At 42.8% G+C, this 11,949-nt stretch overlaps 1 protein-coding gene across 4 annotated transcripts; it reads right to left on the bottom strand.

The window, feature by feature from the left end:
- Nucleotides 1–92: 92 nt before the first annotated feature.
- LOC109756095 (disease resistance protein RGA5) lies at nucleotides 93–10,010 on the bottom strand. 4 transcript variants are annotated; one of them, XM_020314954.4, is made up of 8 exons: nucleotides 9,622–10,010; nucleotides 9,428–9,487; nucleotides 8,993–9,105; nucleotides 6,805–6,896; nucleotides 5,727–6,695; nucleotides 3,911–5,561; nucleotides 1,139–1,177; nucleotides 93–540 (listed from the first exon to the last, which is right to left on the bottom strand). In XM_020314954.4, the coding sequence occupies exons 5-8, from the start codon at nucleotides 6,584–6,586 to the stop codon at nucleotides 484–486; spliced, it is 2,607 nt and encodes an 868-aa protein (XP_020170543.1). In that variant the 5' UTR covers nucleotides 6,587–6,695; nucleotides 6,805–6,896; nucleotides 8,993–9,105; nucleotides 9,428–9,487; nucleotides 9,622–10,010; the 3' UTR covers nucleotides 93–483. The 4 variants fall into 4 exon arrangements, 3 of the variants coding, with proteins under 3 accessions (XP_020170543.1, XP_045089410.1, XP_073365482.1); XM_045233475.2 differs by having other exon boundaries at nucleotides 6,805–6,884; XM_073509381.1 differs by lacking the exons at nucleotides 93–540; nucleotides 1,139–1,177 and adding an exon at nucleotides 1,187–3,741 and having other exon boundaries at nucleotides 9,622–10,009.
- Between the last annotated feature and the right edge of the window lie 1,939 nt (nucleotides 10,011–11,949).

Here is an 11,949-nt window from a genome sequence, read left to right as displayed (position 1 = left end):
TTGTACTAACTTGGTACTAAAGCTAGTACAAAGCTGAGTCACTTATTTTGGGACGGAGGGAGTACAAATTAAGCCAAGTACTATAGCCGAGTGTTGTCTTCCCCGAGTATGTTTCATACTCGGCTTTATTTTTTTTCCTGTAGTGTAGCACTATAAAATATCAATCTTAGAGAGAGATATAGGGTTTACAAGTCATGTGCTTGCTAATAAATATTGACAAGATATTCAAGTAGTAAGACGACATATTATCCAATAATTCGCAAACATAGGAAAATATAATAATCTATGGTGTATTTTCAACATCGCCAACCAGAAGCCAAATCAATTTGAACTTGGAAAATTTCAATTCTGCCGTCTGAATGTTGGAACAGGAGCATGTTAGACTGCTTCAGCTGAGCCCTGTGGCTATCTCCTCAAGATCAGTGGCTTCATTTCCAGAAGCAAAGACAGGTTTATTTAAGCTTCCACAGCAACCTCTTATCTCTAGTTTCCTAGTGAATCGAGATACTGGGTGAATGTTTCTATCTTCTGCTTCTTCAGCTGACCAAATGACACAGTTAGGTGGTTACTAGACGAATAAAATCTTTGCAAATTTATTTGAATCCACAAAAAAGCAGGTGTACACAGTAAGGTGCTGGTATTACACTATTCCTCTTTGTGAGTAAGCGGAAAAAAATACAATTACTTTATCAAGCATGTTATTGTTTCCATCCCTGAGTGAGGTGAGATCCCTTGCATGCTTGAAACAAATTACAAATGACGTCAATGTTGTGGATTTTTCTGTATCGGGTAATAAAAAATTATCGACTTCACTAGAAGACTATTGGTACAATAGCAAGCCTCTAACAAATAATTGAGATAGGCCATGTTCAAGTTTTCAGAAAGTTTTTTGGGTGCTTAAAAGGCTAGCCATATAAGATTAACATTTTTTCAATCATTAAGGACTTTCAAGTGTAATACTAAAGATATTGATAAAAGGCCAACAAAAGCCTACTCTCCGTGCATGGGGTTACAAGTGTTTTTGTTCTGTCCTTGACCAGAATGACTTTATTTTGAATAGAAAAACATCTTCTCCATTTGAATATAATATAATTGGCTTAATTTGCATATAATGTTTTGAGAGGATGTTAAGTCGTACCTGTAAATAGAATCTCTTGATGAATTCCTCAGCATGTTCCTATCAAACAAAAAATGAAACATTATAATGTTTCGTAGTATCTATGTTTTAGTGTGATCAGCAGAAAACATTTCAACAAGCAATCAACAACATATCATGACATTCTGGTTACGCATGTGTACTTGGTTAGCATAGAAGTGTCAATCTTATGTGACGATTAAGAATTTAACAAAGCTCTATGATACCCTACATATACCTCTCCTCGAATGAATGATAGGCATGTAATCTTACTCTTGCATTGATCAGGGACAATTTGGCCATGTAAGAACGCAAAGCGTAATATGTTTTAATATGAATGTAAACAGATTTAACTATCTCATCGTAGTGTATACGAGGGACTTCTGAAGTTATCCCATATATGCTATATCTAGAAATATGTTTTCCTTCAGACAAACCTAGACAAGCTTCAATGGTACCATGACTTTGGCACGTCTCCAAGCGACAAAATGCTTGGGGCACGTCATCTCAGTGGTATCCAATCCGGCAGCAGTGTGTCTCCGAGATCATGATGGTGCTTCAGAGATCAGATACCAGGCAACAAAAGCAGATCGAGCCCACGGCCAGCTGTCTGGTAGTTTTATTGTTGCATTTTGATCTCCCTATCTCGCATAGGTATCAATCATGGCTGTAGTCATAAGTGACAGAGATGTTCTAACAGTCGTGAAATCTGTCACAGATGGAGGGTATTTCACCCGTCATCAATAGATGTATGTGTACCAGTGGACATTTTGTAATCTCGTGTTGCTTTATTATGCAGCAAAAACAAATCTGTCAGAGATAGAGAACATTTTGCCCTTCACTAATAGGTGTATCTGTACTAGGTAATCACGTGTTGCCTTAATATGCAGCAAAAAAGGCACAATATAAGCATTATTTTCCAAGTTATTTCGATGTTACAAATCTCACGTAATAGAATTATCGTTTCTCCGTCTGATTAAAAAAAGTTTCGTGCAACAGAAACAGGTCATAAAATAACTTCCTTGTTAGGAAAATGTGCAAAGTCTAGTTAATAGTGAATAGTAGCTTATGCATAAGATGTAACACTAAACACATATTATCTCATTAGATAACATGTTATAGTGGGAATTTGCTACCATATGGGCTTATGAAGGGTGGTTCGACTTCGTTCTGGATAGTTCACCACCCATGCTTAACCGTTGGTAGAGGTCCTCATATGCTCGACTCCTTGCTTCACCAACAGCTCGCTTTGCGGCCTTCTTCGCCATCTTGTACTTCTCTATGTTGTCTGCACTCCTATTCAGGTATAGGCGTCTGAAGCAATCTTTCATCTCTTTAATCGCCTTCTGGACATCATCGTTCCACCACCAGGTATCCTTATCTTCGCTTCTCCTTCCCCTGGACACTCCAAACTCCTCCGAGGCCACCTTACGAATGCAAGTCGCCATCTTCGTCCACACATTGTCCGCATCCCCTCCCTCCTCCCAAGGGCCCTCCTTAATGACCCTCTCCTTGAACACCTGAGCTACCTCCCCCTTGAGCTTCCACCACTTCGTTCTAGCGACCTTGGCACGCTTATCCCGCTGGACACGAATCCGAAAGCGGAAATCAGCAACCACCAGCTTATGCTGGGGTACAACACTCTCTCCAGGTATCACCTTGCAGTCTAGGCACGCACGCCTATCTTCTCTTCTCGAGAGGATGAAATCAATCTGGCTAGAGTGTTGGCCACTACTAAAAGTCACCAGATGTGATTCTCTCTTTCTAAAGAGGGTGTTAGCTACAATCATGTTGTAGGCTAGAGCAAAGCTTAAGACATCTTCTCCTTCTTGATTCCTGATGCCATAGCCAAAGCCCCCATGCGCCCCTTCAAAACCTGTGTTAGATGTACCCACGTGGCCATTGAGGTCTCCTCCTATGAAGAGCTTCTCACCAATCGGTACACTCCTAACCATGTCTTCCAGGCCTTCCCAGAACTCCCTCTTGGTGTTCTCATTGTGGCCTACTTGCGGGGCATACGCGCTGATAACATTGAGAACCAAGTCCTCAACTACCAGCTTGACCAGGATAATCCCACGTCTCTTGACGTCTACCACTCCATACTTGAGGCTCTTGTTGATCAAGATGCCTACGCCATTTCTGTTTGCAGCCGTCCCCATGTACCACAGCTTGAAGCCGGTATCCTCCACCTCCTTCGCCTTCTGTCCTCTCCATTTGGTTTCTTGGACGCAAAGGATATCAACACCTCTCCTCACCGCTGCATCAACTAGCTCCCGAAGCTTCCCTGTCAGAGACCCTACATTCCAGCTACCTAAGCGAATCCTCCTAGGCTCGGCTAGCTTCCTTACCCTTCGCACTCGTCGAGTCAAATGCGAAGACCCATGCTCATTTTCCACTACATCCGGGCGCCGATGTAGCGCGCCACTAAGGATGTGACGACCCGATCCTCGCTCACTTGCCACCGTATCCGGATCAAGATATGGCGCGCCACTTGGGGGGTGACGACCCAGCCCTTGCCCATTTTCCAACACACCCGGGTTCCGATGTGGCGCGTCGCTGAGAGGGTTACGCCCCAATGAAAATTGAAAAATAATAATAATAGATGACTAATGTTTCAAATACATACATAAGTATCCTAATACAATAAAATTATATAATGTTAAGAAGAATAGAACCAAACGTATACTTCCACTGATTGCATATAAGGTGTAGAAGTATACACAAATTTAAAGAAACATATACATGTTGCTTGACAGTGTGAACAAATATACTTACGTCAACGGCATCTGTTTGTGTGAAAGTTAGTATGGGCTTGTTTTGATTCATCTCAACCTCTTTCTGAACAACATTTCTCAGCATTTGAGTCTCCTCATCACTATCTTCTTCGTCGAAGGGGAACTCAACAACAATATGCTCAAGCAAAGAGATATTCTCTAAACCAAATACAAGATCACCAAACTGAGAGAATGTGTCATGCACATTATCTAAAACTAACAGGAGGGTCTGTAGACTTTGCATGGCTCCCCGTGCAAACTTCAACTCCATGGTGTCACCCTTGACACTAAACCTCTTTAGACACCGAAATGGATAAGCATTGTCAATGACCAACCGTTTGTCTCTACCTTGTGTAGGTTTCTGCACTTGTATGTACAGTTCACTGAGAGACGGTATGTTCCCAAGTACTTGAAGGTCTTCTTCTCCCATTGTTTCAAGTTTGATACTAAGAGAGAAGAGGAAAGACATGGAACACATCCACCTAGGTACTGCACAAGTGATGCTGTCAGCCATGTGGAATAACAATAGTTGTGTTAGTTGAATAAAGGTTGACGGCAGCTCTTCTTCTATTTCAGTGCACGAGCTGATGTCCAGCACTTGCAGAAATTGCAGATTTGCAATCTCTTTCGGGATCCTGGTGATAGACGTTCCCTTTAAACTCAGATATCTCAAGTGAAACAAACTGCAAATATCCTTCCAATTATTATTATCCACTTGCATGCAGAATGTTAAATCCAATACACGTAGGACTGGAAAACCCGAAAGTGTTGGCAACAAACTGAAAGCTGGACTAGACACAGTAAGTGACCTCACATTGGTCAGTCCCATGGTTGACAATTGATTAACAACTTCTGGAATGCAGGTCTGGATGGACAGTCGGCGGATCTTACTTGGTAGATACTCTGGTTGCGGATCACCTATTCTTGTTAGGAAATTCTCATCACTTGACAAGGAAATGATGAGGTCACGCACCATATCGTGTACATGACAAGAGCACACTTGATTTGCATTGTCAAATTTTGCAGGTTGAACCAAACTTTTATTAATGAGCTCATCCAAATAATCCCCTCCTACTTCATACAAGCTCTTCCCCTGTTCTTTTTTCACGAAACCTTCACCCACCCATTTCCATATCAGTTGTTCTGTTGCAATCTTATAATCCTCTGGGTATAGACTAAGATGCAGTAAACAAGTCTTTAGGTGTGGTGGTAGGTTAGAATAACTGACTGATAATATCCTTCTCATGTTCTTCACATCATCATGATTATTGTCTAGCCCTGAACTAATAGATTTCTGCACCTTGGACCAATACTCAAGTGTATGTGCTCTTCCCTTTTTGTTGGACAGCAAGCTACCTATTGTAAGGATAGCTAGCGGCACACCCCCACATCTTTCTAAAATGTTCTCAGATACTTCAACCAATTGACTAGGTGGTGACTTGTTCTCCATATCATATATTCTTTGATAGAACAACTTTCTTGAGTCCACAACAGAAAGAGGATTCAGCCGGTAGACACCACCAGCTTGCTGGGCAACATCAAGGATGCGAGTTGTTGTGATTACTCTACTTTCATATTCATTCTCAATCAACGCATATTTGATGTTTTCCCAGACGGACTTATCCCATACGTCGTCAATAACAATCAAGTACCTTCAATTAATACGAAAACACATATATTATAAGGCTAAGTTCTCACACATTGAGCAGAATTGAGATACACAACACAGTTTAACTTAACTGGCAAAGCAAATAGAAAACTTGAGAGTTCTGAACTATTGTAGTTTTTATGGCGGCGACACATATGCACATACGTACCTCTTGTTTTCAAGAAATGTTCTTATTTCACGGATGAGTTGTTCTTCGCCCCACAATGCCTCATTGGTGTTTTGAATCCTATGCTTGTCAAGTTGATGGAGCAAGCTCCTGAAAATCTGCTCCATGTTAGGATTAAGAGACACGGAAATAAAAGCCGAGCAATCGAATTGCAGTTCTTGATTATCTTCTTGCACTTTCAGCTTCTCATAGACGGCATTAGCAAGGGTTGTCTTTCCTAATCCACCAAATCCAACAATAGAGACCACCTTCAGCTGTTTCTGGGAAACCATGTCTCCCTCAGTCAGCATCTTGATTACCTCAACGCTCTTCTCGTCGGTGCCAACAAGCTCCGTAGCCTTTCTATACAAGGCTGACATGCGAAGGGTATCAATAGTTGGACCAATTGGCTTGGTAGCGGCCACACTGTCAACCTTGTACCTATCACGGCGCTCGCTGACCTCCTTGATGCGGCTCTTGATGTCTTTGATATCGATGCCGATCTTGTGGCGAATCTTGCCCTTGGTCAGCAGGCTGAGGCTCTTATCAATGAAATTCCTGAAGCTATGGGACTTATCTGGTCGGCCATGGGTTTCGATGCGCACCATGAACTTGTCGATGCTATCTTCCAGGTCATATGACAAGTCCCTCACCGCCTTGGCCCAAAGCTTAACTTGGATGTCCGGTGGCTGGTCCATTGGCGCCTCAGATATCCTGAGGAGAGCTGTCTCCATGCTCTCCATCTCGGCTTTGAGGAACATGATCTCGCCCCTGACACCCCTCTGAAGGCTGTACTCCTTGGTGATTAGGTCGGCTAGCTTGGGCAGGAGGGTGCCCATCGCTCCAATCACGGCCTGGGCCATGCTTGGCTTGCGCTATAGCTCAGCCTCTTTGACGGTGTTTGCGGAAGCAGCAGAGGGAAAAGGGTGGCGGTGATCTGCTGCGTTGATGAAGTGCAACCTTAACTTCGTCCTAAAGAGCCGCAATATGATTAGTCAGGAGCTCGATGTCAAAACGTTGGAACAGAATGAAGTAAAATAGACAGATCATGATGAAAGGAGAAAGCCGCGAAGATGGAGACCTGTCCGCTGGATCTTGCAGTGAGAGAGTATGGAGACTTGGAGAGTGAGCAGTGAGCGCACTGGGGAAATTATGGGGAACCTGAAGCTCAGTCTTTAGTATCAGAGCATATATACAGCAACCGGAAACAAAAGAAAGCATTTAGTTTCAACATGTTTTCTGAGTAGAATGATGGAACTTAACAAAAGGCTAAACACAATTAAGAAGCAGCAGCAGATTCTTATGTTAACAAGCTACCGATCAAGCAACCAGCTTAGAGTTTCTTAGGGGAAGAAGAGGATGGTGATTAGCTAGTATCCTGAGAGCCCTGCTGCGTGTGAGCTCGGACTCAAGAGGATGGTGGGCACCGTGAAAGCTAGATGAAGCTCAGATCTGAATCAGCGTCCTAATCTATATTAGCTTTACACCTAACGAGGAGTTAAATTATGCGGGAATCCTGCTGGTTTGTCTGCTTTTAACGTATCTGCTGTCAAAGTCCAGTCTACAGATTGGTAAAAATTAAAAAAAATAAAACAATACCCCTTCCCCTCAATTGAAACGCTCACGCGCTTTAAAACTGTAATCCTTTTATCACCAAAAAATGGCTGTGGAGACTCCTGCTTCATCACATTAATTCATTAATTTAAATATATACAGAGCCTCTATATTTTATTAAATTAACATACAAAATGAGCATCTTTCTGATCTTAGATGCGCCATGATCTCGCATTCTAATGTTTATACTGTTAAACAGATCGACATCTGTGTGATTATGCGACATCGCCTCCACTTCTGTATGAACTATGCAGTTTTGGATCTAAATAGCAGATCAAAAAATGCAGCAGACAGTCCTTGTATCAGGAATATAGCAGTCATTATTTTGAAAAAAAGTGCTTTCATACTTTAAACTAGCAAAGCGAGAGAGATATTGGGGCCTGGGCTGTACCCAAGGTCCAATCTCCGGCTCATACGAGTACTAGTATATTACAACAACCGTGTCTCTTTCCACACAATTCGAGGTTGAAGGCAGAGCACTGTGTAGACTACTCCTAGTATAATCATTACACAGGTATAGAAATTTCAAGGTAATTTGGTGTTGGACAACCGAACGGCAGAGTATAGTTGTGCGCATATGGACAACCCATAAAAATGGAAAAGGTAGTTTCGTGTTGACACGGAATGGTAGAGTATAAAAATGTGCTACACTATATGAGTATATGGAGAGAAAAAACATAAAACTAGAAAAAGCCAAAGGAAAAGTATGATATTTTATCTTATTACTTGAATAAGTTTTATCAATATGTATGTGGCTTTTGGCAACACACCATAGTAGCAATCATGTGGCCTGTTTTCTAAGCGAATATTTTAATGTGGTCCTTAATTAGTCGATGGGCAATAGATATTGAAATATCAAACCAGGGGATCTATCTAGGATGAAGTTTGTTTTCTCATATACTTTACCTTGGGAGCATGTTACCCTGCTACCTATTTTGTCAGAAACTTCACCTCCTGAAGTAACAAAGCCAAATCAAATATCCCTTATGACTTTTTTTTCTGGGGACCCTTATAAGGTTTTGAAAGGTGGTTGTGCGGATGTGACACACATCAAGGGTGATCTTATCAACATGAAAAAATAAATGAAATGATGACAAGTCAGAAGACAAGGTGTCGTCTTTATCATCTCTCTCCATGTTTCTCAGCTATTTCTTATGGCCTTATCGCCGTTTCGTTGCCATCATGCTTCTCTCTCTATTGCTATGCAATCACACTAGCATCTTCTCCAGCTATAATGAATCTTTGTCAGGGTTGCCGTCGCCTTCGGTGAAAGGATATCGACATATTAAGCAGGGCTGTCTTGTTAGGCCTCTGTTAGGTGTGACCCTTCTGACAAAACATCATGATCATAATCATAAATGGATTTGTAACAATTGTAGGCTTAATTTACAGGATTGATTCAACTCTAGCAGAGACACCGCCTTGTATATAGCTTGATCCTACCTAGTACCTAACAGTCATTTTTAGATCCATAGAGAAACTTTGAACAAATGCTCAACTATAGTAGATGCGATTTTTTTTCCAGCTACTATGCACAACACTGTGTTGGATGGATTTATTTCCCTTGGAAGCAAAGGATATAAATGGCACTCTAACACAGCCTACATACATACTGATTAACAACACAAAATATTCATAATGTCTCTGTACCATACCTGCTAAAGTTGTACTACTACTACTACTACACCGGAAGAATCGAATGTCTTAGGGACCAAATGCTCAGTCTCCGTGTAAGAGTGAAGCAGTGAGTACACCTGATGGGGAAAATCTGGGGAACATGCAGCTCAGTCTTAGTTTCAGAGCAGATATACAGAAATCTGGTTTGTTTATCATTTTGGTTGGTAAATGAATCGCTTGAGAAAGCAATGATGTAAGATATTTTGCATAACATGACTGATTAACATGCTTCACATATTTCTGAGTACCATGATGGAACCCTTAACAGCATCCTCAGCACGATTAAGCAGCAGCAGCAGCGGTTTCTTAAGCAAACAAGCTAGTGATCATGCGAGAAGATCGAGCACATGCAAAAGCACCCAACTTAGTTTCTCCGGTGAATAAGTTCTCAAGGAGAAGAAGATGGTGATTACCTAGAGCAGCCGAGTTGCCTGCGAATTTCAGATATGTTGAGGATTCATGAGGACAGACAACTGAAGAATCGCAGCATGATTAGTCAGGAGCTAACAAGACAAAGCCTAGGTAAAATTTAAACTTGAGAAGGAAAGTCTTAGGGACAGGCCGATCTTGCCACCAGAGGACTGAGAGGAGGAAGGGGGATGCTTACCGGCGATGGGAACGGCCGTGACCTGGCAAATAAGGAGAAGGAGGTGGATGGCCGGGAGCTCGTGTATAAGGGGAAGGCGATACGGATGGTGTCACGGCAGAGCGAGGCCGCGGGTATGCAGCAGCAGCAGATAGGGAATAGTTTGGAGGAAGAGGCAGAGATGGGGAGTGCAGCGCCACCAACCCATACCACCCACTGCGGGTCAGTGTACAAAACATACAGTATACGACAGGATTAGAGTAGGTAAAGATCATTTGTAATAGGCAAGTTGCATTACAAAACTAATCGCCCGTTTCACGCGTGAGGACGTGGAACGATGTGCAATATATTCTAGATAAGATAAAAACAGCAGAACACTTACTAATGCAAGTGATCTGGCCATTTGATTAAAAGAAAAAAATGACAATAATGTAATTTGGCACCATCTGCAGGTCTGGTCAGTCAAGAAAACATATACTAGTAAACAACAGGATAAGACTACACCATGTCCTGAAGATAGGGAGGAAGTTTCCTTGGATGCATTGCCTTTTGATGAAGGTATTTTGGGCATCTGAAATCAGTGCCGCGAGTTTGCAACACTAGGGATAAGAGTAACTGACCAGAAATCTGTGATCGCAGATGAACTACTCTCTCTGTAAAGAAATATAAGAGTACATAGTAATCTAACTGAAGAGTACCACACTACCAGAAAAACTTCGTTTGCCGACGGCCAAATCTATGCCGACGGCACCCGTCGGCATAAATGCAGCTATGCCGACGGCCAAGGGCAGGCCGTAGGCGTAGAAAAGCCGTCGGCATAAATCCATATATGCCGACGGGGCCGTCGGCATATATGAGGCCGTCGGGACCGCTCGAGGTATGCCTACGGGGCCCGTCGGCATAGGAGCGGCCGTCGGCATAGCCCTTGCCGTCAGCGCTGACCGTTTGACGACGTTGAGCCTACGCCGACGGGTGGTAACGGCGGCCGTCGGCATACCCGTGCCAGCCCTATGCCGACGGCTGTGTCGTCGGCATAGACCTGGCCCATACCCCTCTGCCACGTCATCGATCCGTGTGCTATGCCACGTCATCGATCCGTGGGACTGCACCTCCGTGTGTGCACAGATATGCCGACGGCCTAGCCGTCGGCATACATTTATTTAGTTTTATTTTAAATTTCGCTTTATACTACCTATGGCAAATATATGCCTACGGTATAGCCGTCGGTATAGGCCCATCTGCCACGTCATCGATCCGTGTGCCTTGCCACGTCATCGATCCTATGCCGACGGGGGCCGTCGGCATAGGCCTGACCCGACGGCTAGTCATGGCTATGCCGACGGCCCTGGCCGTCGGCATAGGGTGCGATTCCGGTAGTGCCACATTAATTCCAATTACAATCTAGTAAAAAATAAGACATCATCGAACTGGTCACGTACGACTTACTCAAGCTTACCATTAGTATCTTTCTACTATAGTACTATATATACAAAAAATACACGAAGGAAATAATATTTTCTAGATATTTTCCGTGAAAATGTGTAGATATGATCCTCATGTTGAGTCTAAATGTTAAAACAATATTGGCAATCAAAGATTAATATCTTTTTGAGTATGTCGAAAACGCATTATTCCCTTGCTGCCTTGCTCTGAGTATTCCCTAGCTATGTTCTCAGCACATGATTGCTCAGTCCCTCAATCTCAACATGAACATTATTTAACGAGTTGCGTGATCATTCTTTTGTTAAAACAAATGAACATGTTTGCATTAATTAAAACAATACACCAACATACTAAGTGGTTATGGGCGGTGGCGGTGAGAAAATGACGGTGGTGGGAGCTGAAGCTGGAAGCACATTGATGAGCATATTTTCCCCTCATTTTTATCCATGTTTAAACTGGATATTTCAATTTTCTCCTTTCCGAACGCGGTCAGCACACTAGATATTGACCATAGCAAGAGTGACTACATAAGAATAGATTTCCTATTTTCCCAAAAAATATCGAGCAAGCTCTTGCTCCATTCATATGTAACAGCGTATGCTAACTAATGCAGTAAAGAGACTGCAGGATCATACATTCGTTCTTTTTTCGATGAATACGCTTAGCAGCGTATCATTTCATTGATAGGTAGAAATAGAGAGTTTTTGTACAGGTGGCATCCTCACAGACGTACACCAACATGCGTTTGGGAGGGTGCATCAACCAGCAGGGGGGGATGCTCAGCCTCCATACAGAAGATCAGGTTACAGGTATGATAGTAGCTAAACCCTTGGCGCCCGCCTTGACCCAGAGGCGAGCATCTTTCTTGATGGTTAGCACTCAGCTTGGACGTGGCGAGCAGGCTTT

This window comes from Aegilops tauschii, chromosome 2 (genome assembly GCF_002575655.3).
Source record: "Aegilops tauschii subsp. strangulata cultivar AL8/78 chromosome 2, Aet v6.0, whole genome shotgun sequence".
NCBI lineage: Eukaryota > Viridiplantae > Streptophyta > Magnoliopsida > Poales > Poaceae > Aegilops > Aegilops tauschii.
The sequence above is the reverse complement of the archived record's forward strand: the minus strand, read 5'-3'. Positions and strand labels throughout refer to the sequence as shown.